Raw genomic sequence first — 17,254 nt, forward strand, 5'->3', positions numbered from 1 at the left:
GGCTCTGAAGGGCATAAAGGTATGAAACCTGGGTGGGGCAAGTCGCTGTTCCACACAGCGAGTAAGCCAGCAAACAGGATCGTGAAGCAGCATGGCTCCAGGGGCATGGAGAAGGGTGAGCTCAGGAAAAATGGGGGCTGTTACTCCCCCAACCCCAGAGGCAGGGAAGGGCAAGCAGAGGCAAATTACAAGTAGGACACAAGGGGTGTGATTTAGCAAGTGAAGCTGCTGCTAGGTATCTGCTGCAGTCACTAGACAGCAGGGAGGGTGGAAAGAAAGGGAACTAGCATCCCCCTGCCCCAGGTACTTCCACCCATAGACAGGGTAGAAGTTGCAACTGGGGAGGGTGAATTGGCAAGCGAAGCTAGTCAGTGTCTGAAACAGTGTCTGGGAGGGGATGGAGGAGGGGAAGAGGGCGACAAGGGAATTTAACTGTTTCATGTACCAGCCGTGCTGCAAGTAAATGTATGGGCTATCAGGCTGCAATTCAGGTTGCTGCTCAAGTGTCTGTACCTTTGCCAGAAAGGGGACAAGCAGAGGCAGCAGCTACAGCACGGGGCAGTCCCAATGGAGCCCAAAGGCTGGAGGGGGACCCAAGGGAGACAGTATTGCTGCAGGGGCAGGGGGTGCTCACCAGTACAGTGGCTGTTAATGCTCAGGGTGGTGTATTTAATAACCCAGGGCAGCCTCATGGACTGAGGGAGGGAAATGACTGAGGCGAAGCATCCACGCATGCAGGTGGGCAGGCTGTGTGGTCTAATGAGGTAGTCAACGGAGCTGTGCAGCAAATGGTCAGTGAAATTGTTTCTGAGGTTTTCTCCACAGCATTACAGTGCTTCCAAAGGGCACGAGGTCACCCAGAACCAGGATATTCTCCTCCACTGAACACAAGGGATGGCAGTAATGCTGATCCCAGGGGTGAGTGTGATCTGAACCAGACAGAGGTTGGGGGGATGGGTGGCAGAGGTGGTATCCAGCCTTCCAGCCTGGCAAGAGATGGCAGTTGCAGGGGCCACAGCGAGGTGCAGGGACTGTGCTCAATCAGCCTGTCAGTGAGTTCACCTGAAGGGACAGGAGTGAGCCTATTGGGGTAGTGAATACTCTGGGTCCAGGAGTAGGAGGTCCAGAAGCCTGGGCAGATGTACCCAGAGGTGACACCTTCAGTGGGGGACTGATGGTATTACACAGCTGCTGCAAGTTAATTTGCATTTACTGCAGCAGCTTCAGGCAGTTAGGTGTGAGGGGTCTGCACAGGGTGATAGGGCAGGCCCAGCATGGGCTCAAGTTTGGGCAGCAGAACAGAGACAGGCCCCCAGCAAGGGTAGCGAAGCCCGCCCCTGAGCATATGGGGACTCATCGGCCATCAGGGAATGTAACCTCATGGGACAGAGTAGAGACTCCGGGGGGATCGAGGGGGAGCAAATATGAGGGAGCAGGGCTCTGCGGAACTCCCTCCATGCAGTCCTGAGAATGGTTCTGCTGGGGTGGCTGACCCGATAGTTCACCTACGCAGTACAACTAATGACAAAATCCTGAGAGGCGAATACGTGGATATATTATCCCTATTGCACAGGGAGGTGTTGACAGACAGTAAACATAGGCAAGGCAAACAAAACAGCGAGCTGCCCAAAAGGCCAAGGGTGCCTAGAACATGGGAAAATTGGGAGGCTGCTTTCTTCATCTGTGCAGGTGTTATAGTATAGGCCTACCCAAAGAGGAGCCCTGCCTTGATTAAGTATATGGACATAAGTAGGCGGGCACAAAATGTGGGGCATGTCCTGATTTAATTATGATGAGCAGTTTCAATTAAGGGCAGCAACACAAACTGGGATAAGGTGGGACATACCTCATCACACACAGTGGTTGAAGTGGATGATACCCAAGGGGCCAGGAGTTCACACAGACAGTGATTTGTTCATACCGCAGCAAGCCCGGGAGGGGCCCGAGGCGCATAATAATATTTGCTGGGCATTTAATGATGGTGGTTGTTTTCGAAGCACCTGTAGATACAGACATGTTTGCAGTACATGTTTTGGGACCCATTCAGCCCATTCTTGCCAGAACAGGAAGGGAAGATCACAGAGAGGAAACAGGAATGGGGGTGGCACAAACGCCAACTACAGGTTTGGCGTGGATGGAACAGGGTTTGGGACACAGAGCACAAGCTGGGGAGGGGGACAAGTGGTGCAATGGGCACGGGCTCCAACGCCAGTCAAGCTGGATGTGTTAAGGATTCTCCTATGGGATTACCCTAATAGGGCAGATGGGGCATATTTGTAGGAGGGGTATTCAGCAGGATTTCGGATCCCTTTTGTGGGAAATAAGACTCATTTGATGTAAAAAAATGTAAAGTCAGTAGCTGGGATGGGACATATTGTTAAAAAAAAAAGATTGCACAAGAATTAAAGGAGGGCAGGATAGCTGGGCCATTTGATTAATTGCCTATAGCACATTTGAGAGTTTCCCCCCAAGAAGACCCCAGGGACATACAAATTAATTCATCACCTGTCATATCCACAAGGTGGCTCTGTTAATGATGGGATAGACCTGGCTCTACGTTCCACATGCTATTCCTCCATTGATGAAGCAGTTCATATCGTTGGGGTGCGTGGCCTGGGGTGCTAATGGCTCGTAGCCCACCTTAATCCTCTTACAAGGGTGGTGGATGGTAAGGTCCAAGCCATGGGTTGGCTGATATTTAATTAACGCTTATTTTTTTAACGAGTGTCATCAGCATGGAAGCATGTCCTCTGGAATGGTGCCCGAAGCATGAAGGGGCATACGAATGTTTAGCATATCTGGCACGTAAAGACCTTGCAATGCCAGCTACAAAAGTGCCATGCAAATGCCTGTTCTCACTTTCTGGTGACATTGTAAATAAGAAGAGGGCAGCATTATCTCCTGTAAATGTTAACAACTTGTTTATCTTAGCGACTGGCTGAACAAGAAGTAGGACTGAGTGGACTTGTAGGCTCTGAAGTTTTACATTGTTTTGCTTTTGAGTGCAGTTATGTAACAAAAAATAAATCTACATTTGTAAGTTGCACTTTCACAACAAAGAGATTGCACTACAGTACTTGTTTGAGGTGAATTGAAAAATACTATTTCTTTTGTTTATCATTTTTACAGTGCAAATATTTGTAAGCAAAAATAATATACACTTTGATTTCAATTAAAACACAGAATACAATATATATGAAAATGTAGAATACCATCCAAAATATTTAATAAATTTCAATTGGTATTCTATTATTTAACAGTGCAATTAAAACTGTGATTGATTAACTTTTTTTAATCTGATTACTTTTTTTGAGTTAATCACGTGAGTTAACTGCAATTAATCGACAACCCTAGTAAAAAATGATTCTTCCTTTATGGCTCTTTATGCTGTATAAAAGATAGATTCAAAGTTTGTTTCCTACTTGGCTTGTTTTTAAACTCAGAAACAGCAAGACTTTATTTCTCGGCTTTTGTTGGATAGCTAAGCGGGATACTAACACCATAATAGAATGAAATCTTAGCTGTAGCTTCCTCAGCTGCTAAAGAAAAGGTGTGGATGTTGAATTTTTATACCAACTGTTCGTCAGAATTTGCCCTTACACAAAAACTAAAACAACCCCCCAACCCTACTACAAAGTTTTAAACTGGCTGACTAAAAGTTCTCTTCCCTGTAAGGAAGACCTGGATACAAAGATACAAATTCAAGTTTCAGCCACCAGTGATCTCACTACTCGGGGCTCAATGGGACTTAGGTCTGGTCTACACTGCGGGGGGGGGGGGGGGGGGGGGGGGAGCTAAGTCAGTCTAAGTTATGCAACTTCAGGTACGCTATTTTCGTAGCTGAAGTGACGTAATTAAAGCTACTTACCACGGTGTCTTCACTGCAGTAGGCTGACTGCTGCCGCTCCCCCATCGACTCTGCCTATGCTTCTTGCTCCGGTGGAGTACCAGAGTCGATGGGAGAGCATTCAGCGGTCGATTTATCATGTCTTCACTAGACACGATAAATCGACCCCTGCTGGATCGATTGCTCCGGAAGTAAGTGTAGACATGCCTTTAGACTCCCACATCATGAGAACTTAAAAAAAAATTGGTTTTCATGTGCCCATCCAGTTCCTGGAAGATAACAGGGAGCTAGGCTATGGACAGCCAGGTAAAATCAAGGCATGCAATCTTATTTTCCCTGTTGGGTTTACCGGATCAGAGAACCAGGCCTGGAGGCGTTAAGTAACAGAGGAACATTTAAATGCAGCTGGGGTTCTTACTACAGAGACCAACAGACTGATATGATAAAAATAAGAAAGTAGTTCCTAATGTGCAGGGAAACTCAACATGGAAAGAGACTTTGTTGCCTTGACTGTAACTTGGAAAAGGAGACTTGGATTTGGACCTAGTTTTTATCTCAGCAAGGGGAAGACTGCTTTGGTCTGATGTTTTTTGCTTCAGTAGGAGGGGGATTTTTATTTAGGATTTTATCTATATGGTGAGGATAACTGTCCAGTTTTGTGGGCTCCTCCTTGACTGATCCCATCATGTAATAAGCACACACCCTTTTCACTTTGCAATTTACCTTTAAGAAACTTCTATATCTTTATAGAGTAGTAGAGACAGAATATGAAAATAACTTTCATAGACATATATTATTCTATTATGGACTGGTGGCTCATTTTCTGTCAACACACTAAAACAATGAATATGATTACCCTCTGTCAAATTTTAATATTTGGGGAATACACAGTAAAAATACACAAGCCTAGGGATTTGTCAGAAGTAGATTTTTTTTTAATAAATGAAACTGATGCTTACTGTCATCACGACCCGACTGAAAGCTGCTGCCCCTTTTCAGCGAAGCAGTCTGACTGAGATGACCAAGTGGAGACGGACGCACATCACTGTCCAGGTCTAGCATGGGGCTATGTAGCAACGAATTGCCTGAAAGACAGTGACACAGTTATTAATATATTTTCTTATGGAACTCCAATTTCATTTGCAGAGGGACTGTGTCAGGTTCAAAATTATGTAATAAAAATATGTCTTCAACCTAAGAAAGAAATGATTGTTCATCCTGTGCAGTAAGTACAGTTCTTCGAGATGTGTCCCCCTATGGGTGTTCACTCTAGGTGTGCTTGCGCTCCTTGCGCATCTGATTGGAGATTTCTCATAGCAGTGTTCATTCAGCCTGCGCATGTGTGCTAGTCAGCCCTGTGCCATTGTTATATAGCACTGTGTGGGTGAACTGCCCTCAGTTCCTTGTCTACCATGAAGACCTATAGCAGAGGGGAAATAGGACGGATAGTGGAGCATCCATATGGACACATATCTCTAAGAACTACAGTTACTGCACAGGGTGAGCAACCATTTCTTCTTCTTCTTCAAGTAGTGTCCCTATGAGTGCTTCACTCTCGGTGACTACCAAGCAGTTCCCCTTTAAGGAGGAGGGGGGCTTTGTAGTTGAGTCCAATACAAAACAGTACAACTGAGCCAAACACAGTATTGGAAGCAGAGTTGTGAGTTATTTCGTAGTGTTCAGCAAACGTATACATTGTAGCGGATTGACATAATTCCGTAATAATGGGCATGTTTTGAGACATGCCATACAGATGGAAATGGACCGTGTAGAGAGAGTTCATATGTCCAAAGGAGCTTGAATATTATGAGATTCATTGCAAGGATTAATGCACTCAGTTATCTACATGGAAAATTTTTGATTAGAAATTGCAGACCCTTTTGATTTATCTGCAAGCAAGTCAAACAATTTGGGGGTCTTTCTGAAGGTTTAGTCCAGATAGAAGGCCTGGGCTCTTCTGATGTCAAGGACATGCGACAGGGCCTCTTGTTTATCTAGGTGAGGTTTAGTGTGGAACACTGGCAGGTGAACGGGTTGATTAATATGGAACTCGGAGGAGACCTAAGGTAAAAATTTGGGGTGTGATCACATGACTTTGTCCTTAAAAATACTGTGAAGGGGAGGCATGACATACAGGCCCATATTTCCCCAACCCATCACGTTGACATGATGGCTATCAGGAATGTCATTTTCATTGATAAATGGAGAAGTAAGCAGGTACCCATCAGTTCAAACAGTGGTGATGTAAGGCATTTAAGACTAGAGTCAGGCCCTAAAGTGAAATAGGATGCTTGACTGGGGGGAAAAGATTTACGATCACCCTGAGGAACCTCACTGTCATTGGGTGGGCAACAGTGAAAGAACTCTCTGTTGGAGAATGAAAAGTCATGACGACTGCCAGGTGGACTCTAACAGAGCTCACTGATAACCCCAAACATTTTAGTGTTAGGATATAGTCCAGTACATCTGGTAGTGATGAGGTCATGAGTGAACTATGTTTGAGGTCACACCAACAGACAAATCTGGTCCATTTTTTGAGAGTATATGTAGTGAGCAGACAGTCTTCTGCTGTGTAATAATACTCTCTTTAACTCTTCTGAGCAGGTCATTTCTAACCCCACAAACCATCGACCAATCACACTTTGAGACAAAGCACTCCAAGACGGGTGAAGGATTTTCCCGCTTTCCTGAGAGAGGAGATGAGAAAAGGCCTGGAGAGTGACTGGTGAGCAAACAGCCAGCTGATTCAGGTAAGGAAGCCATGTTTGTCTGGGCCAAGTTGGAACTATAGGATGACTCTAGCTTTGTCCTTTTTTATTTTGAGTAGAACTTTGGCTATTAGAGGAGTCAGTGCAAATGTGTACAGTAGATTCGATGACCAGTGAAGGTGAAAAGCATCCCCTAGGTACTGGGGACCCATCCCACCTCTGGAGGAAAACTGGGCACATCTCTTCTTTATTGCTGTGATGAATAAGTCTATTGGGGGGCAGGGCATTGCTGGTATATGTAGAGTAACATGCTGGAATCTATTTCCCACTTGTGGTCTTGAAAGCAGTGCCTGCTGGGTGTATACATGGTCACACTCTGAAGCCCTGGAAGACAGGCAGCTGTGATGACGATCTGATTGCATATGCAGGTGGATATGCATGAATTCCAAACCTTGAGAGCCTGGGCGCAGCAGGGGGGATCTTGCTCCTCCTTGCTGGTTGATATAAAACATGTGTGACATATTGTCTGTCAAGATCTTTATGTACTTGTCCCTGATTAGTGGTGGAAACTGGAGACAGGCATATCTGATCACTCTCAGTTCCAGGAGATTGATGTGAAGCGTGGTTTCTTGCAACATTCACTTGCCCTGGGCTGTGAGAGTGTCCAGATGCGTTCCCCACTCTAGCAAAGACATATCCATCGTTAATATGACCTTTCGGGACTTCCGTGCAAACATTGTGATGGTCTTTCCACCAATGGAGGGATTCCTTTATGCAGGTGGGTATGTAAAGTAGAATATTTAAACTGTGTCTGATGAATAAACAGTACCAAGCCACCCTTGAAGGTAGTCTTGTGTGGTCTACGATGAAGGTACCAGCTGCCACATGCCCCAACAACTGAAGACTGTTCTTGACCCGGGTTTGAAGGCTGAGCTGGATTGTATTGGTTATGTTGGAAAGAGCCACAAACCTGTGCAGTGGGAAGGTAGGCTCTTGCCATTACTGAATCGAGATGAGCTCCTATGAATTCTAAGTTTTGCACAGCGGTTAAAGGGAATTTTTGAATGTTCAATTGTAGGCCCAATTTGAAGAAGAGTTTTATGGCTTTGGAAGTAGTAGACTGTGAAGTTAGTTCCAGGGAGCAACACTGCAGTAGCGAATAACTTAGGTAAGGGAACACTAAAATACTTTGCCTGTGGAACTGCCTCACTACTATTGACATGATCTTTGAAAAGACCCTTGGGGCAGATGATAGACCGAAAGGGAGCACCCTGTACTGAGAGTGGCCCTGACCAACAGTAAAATGTAGGAATTGTTTGTGAGATAGGCAGATCGCAATGTGGAAATATACATCCTGAAGGTTGAGGGCCGAGAACCTATCTCCTTGATCTAGTGGCGGAATTACTGGTTCAAGTGTCACCATTTTGAATTTTTGTGTCTTCACATAAGTGATGAATAGCCTCAAATCTAGGCTTGGTCTCCACCCACCACTCTTTTTTGGTACCAGAAAGTGCCTGGAATAAAATACGTTTTCTGTGTACTGCACGGGAATTGATTCTATAGCACTCATGCATAGGAGAGAGTCTATTTCTTGACAAAGCAAGCTCTTGTGAGAGAGGTCTCTGAAAGGGGAAGGGGAAGTCAGGTTAGTTGGTGGACGAATAGTAAAGTGGATGGTGTACATTGTGGAGATGATCTCCAAAACCTATTTCTCTGAAGTGATTGATTCCCAAGTTCACCTGAAGTGGTAAAAGCAGTTTCTGAAGGGAAGAATGCAGGTGAATTGGTGCAACTAGTAAGGATGAGGATGGTAATTCAGACCCTTGACCAGCTTGTCAGAATTGTTGCTTGGAGGTGGAAGGGTATGAGGTCGAAGGCTGAGAGATAGATGGTTTCAGTCTCTGGAATTTCTCTCTCTTCTGATATGGCTCATATGACCTCTAGGAGGTCAGGAATTGGGCAGGGGACAGGATCTTTGAGCCATATGGGAGTTGCTAAACCTTCTCTTGTAGGCAGATGTATAGATCCCAAGAGTGCAAAGTAGATCTGGAGTCCTTTAATGTGCGCAGAGATTCATCCAAGCTGTCTGCAAACAATTTAGACCAATCAAAAGGGAGGTCTTCCACCGTATTCTGGATCTCCTGTGGAAATCCAGAGAGATGGAGACAGGAAGTCCATCTCATAACTACCGCTATAGAGACTGAATGGGTGAGATCTGCAGGGAGTCGGCAATTTTCCTGATCAGATTCTGAAACTGCTTAAAACCATTTGCAAAGATGGAGGAGGCGTAACTGCTTCATCCAGAGATGAAGAGGAGATGACGGCTGAAGGAGAGACCTCTTCATCCATCTCTAGCTTCCTGCTCCTCAAAGATTTCTTCTTGAGGATCATGTCTCCTGGAAAGGGCAGATGATGAAGGCTGCCTAGCTATCTCTGACTGTGGTGCTCAAAACCCTGGAAAATTGATGGCAATAGGCCACCCAAGGGTCCCAGTAAGACAAGGTGGTGGTCCATAAGGCATAGGAGGGGGCACCCATTGGTGCTCAGACCAGTGAGTTGGTGGTTGCGCCCTTGTGTCACAAGTGGTTATAGGCTTATCAGACACTTCTGGAAAGGGGACCTCTGTAGGGGTGAGGAGAGCCTTAGACCAATATTTGGGAAACTGAGGCAAGGCCTTCATCAGAGTCCTCCTCCTCAAACTCACTGTAGAATGGTGGAGCAGCCTGAGAAATTTAGGGTGAAACCATAAGTACTAGGTGAATTTCTGGCAATCTTGATAACCTCAGTACCGAAAATATGTTGGAGTCAAGCAATGGAGAATCGGGCATCTTGAGTACAGCCAGGTCTCAGGGAAAACGAAACTCCTGTGGTACCGAATATGCTGTCATTACTGAGTCCATGGTTTGCACAGAGATAATAGTGGCTGAGGGAGCAGATGGTACTGTGAATCTCAGTCACTCTGAGGGAAACATGGTAGGAGCCCAAGTCGGTTTCTTCGGTACTGATGAAGCAATGGAAGAGCTCCTCTTGATACTTCAGTCCACTGATGGTACTGATGATCTCGCCTGACCAAAAGCTTTGCCCTCTTTCAGTCTAACGGTGCCCTTGGTACCTGAGAAAGCAGCAGCTTCATGGGGACCAGACTGGAGAGCAGATGGTGCTGAAGTAACTGAAGACACTGACAACCTTGGTTTTTTTGAGGTAGATTCTATACCTGGTAAACACAGGACATGGGCTTTGGAAGACTTATGAGAGGAGTTTTGGGTCTTCCTCTTAGATGTCCTCCAGGAGTGTGGCTCAGAGACAGTGGAGGCAGGAGACTTGCTCAGAGACTGGTGTACAAGAGGGGTCCCTTGGCTGGGTCAGAAGCTGGCATAGTGAGCTCTCCATCATGAAGAGACAAAGTTTGATCTCCCTGTTTTTTTCTGGCTCTAGATTTCAATATGAGACAAAAGTTACACTTCTGGCAATGTATGATTCCCCGAGGCAACGGATGCACTGGGAGTGTTGGTTGTTTACCGGGACTGCCTCCAGGCACAATACACAATGTTTGAAATTGGGAGAACCAGGCATAACCTCTCAGTGAATAAGAACAACCTTATCTACTAATATCTGTGTATATAATATCTATCTATCTATATATATATAATGTTTTAAAATGTTTAATACTTTTTTTAAAACTAGAAAGCTAATGTTACTGCTAATTACACTAAGAACTACTATAAACTTAGTAGTACAATAGAAACTGGGATGCAGTTGAGGCAATCTCAACAGGGACAACTGCCAGAGCTCCGTCTCAGGCTGAGGAAAGTGAGAAGGAACTGAGGGCAGTTTACCTGTTCGCTGCTATATAATAATGGCATGGGGCAGGAGGCTGACTAGCACACATGTGCAGAATGAATGGACATTGCTATAAGAAATCTCTGCTCAAAGGTGTAGGGGGCGCAAGCGCACCTAGATTGGAGAACCCATAGGGGCATTACTCGAAGAAGAACGATTACTTACCTTACAGTAACTGGTTCTTCAAGATGTGCTGTCCACATATATTCTACTGTTGCTGCGCATGCACCCTGTGCAATCTAGTTCAGATTCTTTTGGCTAGCAGTGTCTGTTGGGGACCAGGCCTAGGGAATAAAGGATGGGGCAATCTCAATCCTCCTTCAATTCCTTTACCATTACAGAATCCAAGTGTTATGACTTGTAGCAGTGGGATAGATGGGCAGGCCATGGAATATATCTGGACAACACATCTTGAGGAACCACAGTCACTGTAGGATAAGGAACCATTTCTTCTTCTTTAAGTGCTTGTCCATACATATTCCACTGTGATTAATTTAACAGAGGTGGGTGCTACCAAATTATAGCAGACTGCCAGGTCTAGTATAGTTAAGGTTAAGACCAACTTTCTGTTTAAAGCTCAAATCTTCTGAGGGCTCTAAAATCCTCATGGTTACTCAGACTGCCCTTAAATCTGGTTTGCCTCATGGGGGCATATGAAGACCTAAATAAATAATCCTCTGAGAACTGGAAGGAATGCTGTTCAAGCCTGATTAACTGCCCTAGGTTTCAGAACATTTATATGAAGATGAGCTTCCTGAAGAGATGAGAGGACTTGAGTTTGTAAGTTGTCTAGCTCCCCATCCTATATTGGAGACATCTGTTTCTAGAGTCTTGGGTGGTAAAAGTGCAGAGCAGCGTACTCCCTTACAAAGCTTTTCAGAATCCTTTTATCAGTTTAAGGACAATAGGGCTTCTAGGGTGACCTGCAACTTCTTTTCTAGGTGATATGTGATGAGCAGATATACTGACTTCAACTATTCTTTTGTGTAACAAAGTCTGGCATACTGAGTTACCCAAGTGCAGGAGATCATGTGCCCTGGAAGCCTGAAGCAATGGTGAAGGATGTACCTGCAGTTGACTCTGTACTATGCTGCAGAATCTTCTTTGGTAAGCAAGCTTTTGTTGTGGCTGAGTCAGAGACTACACCCTCCCTACAAACTGTATTCTTTGGGATTGTCTACACTATGAGGGGAGATCGATCTAAGTTATGCAACTTCAGCTACGTGAATAATGTAGCTGAAGTTGACGTACTTAGATCTACTTACCACGGCATCTTCACTGCCGTGTGTCAATGGGAAACGCCCTCACATCGATTCCCCTTGTGCTTCTCGTTGAGGTGGAGTACAGGAGTCGATGCTAGAGCGATCAGGGGTCGATTTATCGTGTCTATACTAGACGAGATAAATCAACCCCCGCTGGATCGATCGCTGTCCATCGATCCCAGCCAGTAATGTAGACATGCCCTTTGAGTGGGAACTAAGAGTAATTTCTCCTTATTGGCTCTAAGTCCTAGAGAGGCAAAGAGACAGAGAATCTGCTTAATGGAATCAGCAGGAGATTTCCCTTGAGTAAGCCAGACATCCATGAATGGCTAAACTATGGCTCCCTGCTTTCTCAGGTAATATGCCACTATAACTAGACATTTGGTGAATACCCCTAGTGCCATTGATAGTCCAAATGGCAGAACCCTGAATTGGTAATTGCAGTTGCCTACTTGACATTTTAGATCTCTTCTGTGGGCAGGATGGATGGCTATATAGAAATAAGCATCCTGAAGGTTGAGAGCTGCATACCAGTCGTGTGGATTTAGGGAGGGAATCACAGAAGCTAGAATTACCATCCTTATCCTGAATTTGCTGATGAAGTTGCTCTGATATCTTCAAATACAAAACTGGGTGCCATTTCCCATTTTTCTTTTGCATTAGAAAATAGTGGGAATGTAACCTCTTCCCTGAGAATTCTGGTGAAACTTCTTCTACTGGTCCAAGAGATAGAAATCACAAGGGATCTCTGACAAGGGATGAGGAAAGTCTGGAACTGAATGGAATATCCCACCTCTACTACCTCCGTAGCCCAATAGTCTGTTGTTACGGTACTCTAAACCCCATGAAAATGAAAGAGATGGCCTCCAAATGGGACTGAAATAATAAGATGATCTATTAGAAGTCATTCACAGCTCCCAACTGAGGAGTAAAATTTGCTGCCTTGACGATGTCATAAGGTGTGAAGATTATGCATGGGAAGTTAATGTTTTCTTCGTCTGGAACCTTTGATACTTTCTTGGAGGTACAGAATGTCTGAGTTTAGGGCAATAAGACTTCCTAGGGTAAGACTAAGGCCTAGCTAATTTTCTTGTCAATGCAGGAGTACACACCACTAAAAATCTCAGGGTTGCTCACAAGTCCTTTTAGGAAAGTAAGGCCTCATCCATTTTCTAAGTAAATACGTCACATTTCTCAAAAGGCAGGTCACACCCCTCAAAATGCAGGCCCTCTATGGTACCTTGTACGTCCTCGGGTATGCTGGATGCATGTAGCCAGTAAGACGTTCTCATGGTAACAAAATTTGTCATGGACCTGGAGATGGTATCAGATACTTCCAAACAGGCAACTTGGGATGTATGTCCTACAAGTTGCTTCTCTGAAATCAAACACTTACTTTCTTTCCATGCTGCCTGTGAGACTTTATCAGAAAATTTAGAGGTGTTATTATCATTTAATTAGTCTTATTTCTCCAGCATGGCTTGGTAATTGGCTATTCTCATGTGCGACCTGGCAGATAAGTAATTCTTGTATCCAAATATGTCTGATTTCTTAGGCTCTAAATCGGGGTAGATTTAGGACCTTGAAGCTTCATTCTTTCATGGATCACTGATACCACACAGGATCCTGAAACAGGATTCATATAAAATTGTATGAGATCTGCAGAAGTTTACTCACTGTATTGCATTGCACTTTTACATGTTGGTGCCAGACAGGCAGCTGTCTGCTGGAGTAATTTAGCATCCAGTAAGCCTTCATTAATTGGCACTGCTAAATGACCCAGCGTGGTGGTATGAGTGGTGTCCAGGAGCTTGCTAACTTCCCCTTGGATCTCCAGCGTGTTAGTTATTCTTCTAAATAACTCCTGAAATGATCTGTAATCATCTAGCTGCAAAGTTAATGTAACTACAGCTTCATCAGGAAATGACAAAGAAATGGGTGCTGGGATCATCAACTTGCAACTCTTTGTCAAAACTGTCAGTAAGATGTTTGGCAGTAGGAGCTGGTTCCCTAGTAGTTCATAATGCTACTCTATGTGGTGGTGGTAGTGGAGATATGGGTCACGGAAGCTGATCTCCTTGCAGACTGAAAGCCTCACTGGAGCACAGTAAAGGCAAGCTGCTGGTATGTATAAGGAACAGAAGGCCATGGTGGAGGATAGTAACGGAAAGCATTGTTGTCAGTTTTAGAGCTAGGATATTGGTAATAAGACCTAGACTCCCTATCAGAGGTATGGCATCTAGACCCCAGGAGAGAACTCTGATTTCTCCATGAAGAACATCTTCTTATGTGCCTCCCTAGCTTTTTGTGTTCTCTTTCAGAACAACTTATGAACAGAGCACCTGTCAACAACTGCCCTTCTCCCAAGTACAATAAGCACCTAGAATGCCCACCATTGAGGGCCGCTCATGAAAAGCAATTCTTAAAGCGTGGAGACTTCTGACCCACCATATAGGAAGGAACCAGTACAGGGTAAGTCTAACAGGGAAAAACAAATTCCTTAACAAAAAGGAAATGAATCACTCAACTAATGAACTAATACCACTATCCATAGCTATTTACAAACAAAGAGAGGGCCACATAGTGGATGAGAGCTCAGACGCAGCAAAATTCCAAGTTGAAGCTATGGTGGTGAAAAGGAACTATGAGGCGGTTGAGGTCGTCCTCCCCTTTATGCCCTTGGCAGGAGGACTGTCATGGCGCAAGTACAGCCCCCGAAGGACACTGCTGGCCAAAAAAATCCAAACTGAAGTGCACAGGGCACTAACAATGGAATATATATGGACCAGCACTTAAAGAAGAACAGTATAGGTATGTCTATACTGCAGCTGATTCCCAGCGCAAGTAGAGAGACCAGTGCTAGCGCTGCTCAAGCTCAAGATTTGAATAGCAGTGTGAACACTATAGCATCGGGGGTGGCTGAGGCTAACCACACAAGCTCAGATTGTAGCGGGTGGGCAGGCTTGGATTCAGACAGCTAGCATTAGCTGCCATCCAAATTGCAACATCCATACTGCTATTTTTAGCATGCTTGGTCAAGTGGAGTTAACGCTAGTTTGTCTACCCACACTGGGAATCACACTTCCTAACTGCAGTGTAGCCGTACCCAATGTTACTAGCATCATCTTAATATATTATAAAGACTGGAAAAAAAATCTAATCTATTTTTTACTTTTATTGCTCTTTGGTAACTTTTTGCCCGTTTCTCTCAGCTTGGATAATGAAAATAAGAATCAGCTTCATATGCAATTTCAAAACCCTTTTCACTTTCAGATTCTCAAGAATTACATAGGCACATGTGAATTGCCATATCTGCTCAAGTGAGGGATCCAACAAGTCCAGTGTCCTGTCCAGAGATTCTCATATAATCACTTGACTCCACAAGCTGCAGCTTTTAGAAAGACACAAAATCAAGTATGACTCATGATAAAAATCAGTAGAGTTGGCAACACAGATTACTGGTATTTATTTATTTAGTGATTAGGGATCTAATCCTGCAATGAGCTCTGAAAGGAGAGAACTCCTCGGTCTCTTCAATGAGGCTGTGCATGGGTGCAAAGCTCATTGCAGGATCCCATGCTAAACACAAAAGGTAATATATTGCTGTTTAGTGATAAAATGTATACCTAAAAATGAATAGCATTTGCCACACAGAATATTTACATTGGTAATGGAACATTAAACTTTTTACATTCCCCGACTTTGTGATCTTACCTATTGTACCTCCACATTGCTTTATTATACTGTTTTGCATTTAATTTGTATTTCACTTAGATTAATTCAACTTTGTGGATTCTTTACCATAATTTTTCCACTTTTAGCAATATAGACAATGTAGTGGTGATACAGGTATATTACATATAGTCGTAAAATCTATAGTTCCATGGTACATTTGAATATGAGAGTTCGTTTAAAATAATTCACCACAATATACGGAATAATTGGCAAAGAAAATGTAGAAGGGCAAACATTTTTAAAATAGGCATGTACAATGTAAATGCAAACAGTTAATCGTGCATGTAAAATATGCAATTGCACAGGTAAAAGATCTGTGACTGGATATGCAATTTTTCGCATTCACAACTTATACGCCTATTATTTTTTTAAAAGGCATACCCAAATGTTCTAATTTTAGAACAACAACATCTGTAAAAACATTTTAGCAACATCTGTGGAATTAAATAATCTGAATGGTGTGAATTTACTCTCGCACACAGAATGAAAACCCAAACAATATAAAGGGGTAAGTACAAATTTTGTAATACATTTTCCCCCAAGGCCAAAGAAGGAACGCTATAGCACAGAAGACGCTGTGAAATTCTAAAAGCTTAACATAATTATTTGGTATCAATATAAGCTTTTCCGTTGACTCCACTTCTAGGATTCAAACAAATAAAATGCAAATTTTCTGAAATGTCAAGAAGAAGAAATATCAAAGGGGTGGCCACGTTAGTCTGGATCTGTAAAAAGCAACAAAGAGTCCTGTGGCACCTTATAGACTAACAGATGTATTGGAGCATAAGCTTTCGTGGGTGAATACCCACTTCGTCAGAAGCATGGTAAGGCAATTCAAAGTTATTTAGTTGGCATAAATATTTCCAGTTAAATGTGCTTTTTAATACATTTTTTAAATTAGCACTGTTTTCTCTAACACATAAGCCACCTTTTCACATATAGGAGAAAGTGAAAATATCATGCTTTAACATATTGAAATAGATTTCCTGCCCTCACCATCCACATACCTTCTAAATGTGAGACAGTGTCTATTCAACTGGCATAATTATTTAAGAAAAATAGACCATTTACAAAATGATCTTTAGGCAAGTTCACTTAAAATAGCGTGCCCAATATTACACAGATGTGGCTGAAAGTTGTAAAATTCTATTGTCACTGATACACTACAAAAACCCAAATGATTTATTTATTCACCAACAGAAGACAGTGTAAAGAATACTCTCTTTTTCCACCAGAAACCACATCATCAGGTTGTGGTGGTACCAGGAAAAGAAAGTTAACATGAACTAATTTCTTAATTGGTTGTCTGACATTATAAGCAAGTATAACAGAGCAGCAGGGAACAACAGCAGCACATATACCTCCAGGACTAATAAACATCTGGAGTACATTAGCAAAGCCGATCTTGCTCTGAACTGACCAGAAGATAGCGCTTGAAGACTGTATACTAAACATAAATCTTGAAAAGTGGAAGTTAACTTACAAACAAGTTTTCTCCCATATTCAACTCCTTCTCTCTAGGAGCACAAGTACTAGGTTAGCCATGGAATATAACACAATGGATTATTTTAAGAGAAAACTATGGAATGGAGATATTAATGTTCAGTAAATATTTAAAACCCCAAAAGAAATGACTGTGATTACAAGTTTACTTTTTTCATATACATTCTACAATTTTTAACCTGAGATTCTTAGTATTTTATGTTTGAGTTTCAAGAAATTAAGGGCTTCACATTGCAGGAACAGGTTTTAAGATAGTGTATATGCAGCATAAATACACACTCCTGACATACAATCATATCTTTGATGGCACAGAAATATTTTGTTCCAAAACACAGTATCTGTGTAGAGCATATTTGTTA

General features: G+C 43.2%; 1 protein-coding gene and 1 long non-coding RNA gene across 2 annotated transcripts in view; one reads left to right on the forward strand and one right to left on the reverse strand.

Moving 5' to 3' along the window:
* The window catches only part of EXOC2 (exocyst complex component 2), a 207,734-nt gene that overhangs the window by 104,465 nt on the left and 86,015 nt on the right, over positions 1–17,254 (reverse strand). Inside the window, exon 12 of the mRNA XM_054017785.1 lies at positions 4,807–4,932. Coding sequence (XP_053873760.1) covers positions 4,807–4,932 — 126 coding nt within the window. The remainder of the gene's footprint in view (positions 1–4,806; positions 4,933–17,254) is intronic.
* On the forward strand, positions 798–15,934 carry LOC128831420 (uncharacterized). Its single transcript, XR_008443793.1, has 6 exons — positions 798–918; positions 6,452–6,597; positions 11,337–11,502; positions 13,979–14,129; positions 14,931–15,071; positions 15,768–15,934. It is a non-coding gene; the product is annotated as an uncharacterized LOC128831420 (long non-coding RNA).

The sequence above is a fragment of the Malaclemys terrapin genome, chromosome 2 (assembly GCF_027887155.1).
Source record: "Malaclemys terrapin pileata isolate rMalTer1 chromosome 2, rMalTer1.hap1, whole genome shotgun sequence".
NCBI classification, from domain to species: domain Eukaryota; kingdom Metazoa; phylum Chordata; order Testudines; family Emydidae; genus Malaclemys; species Malaclemys terrapin.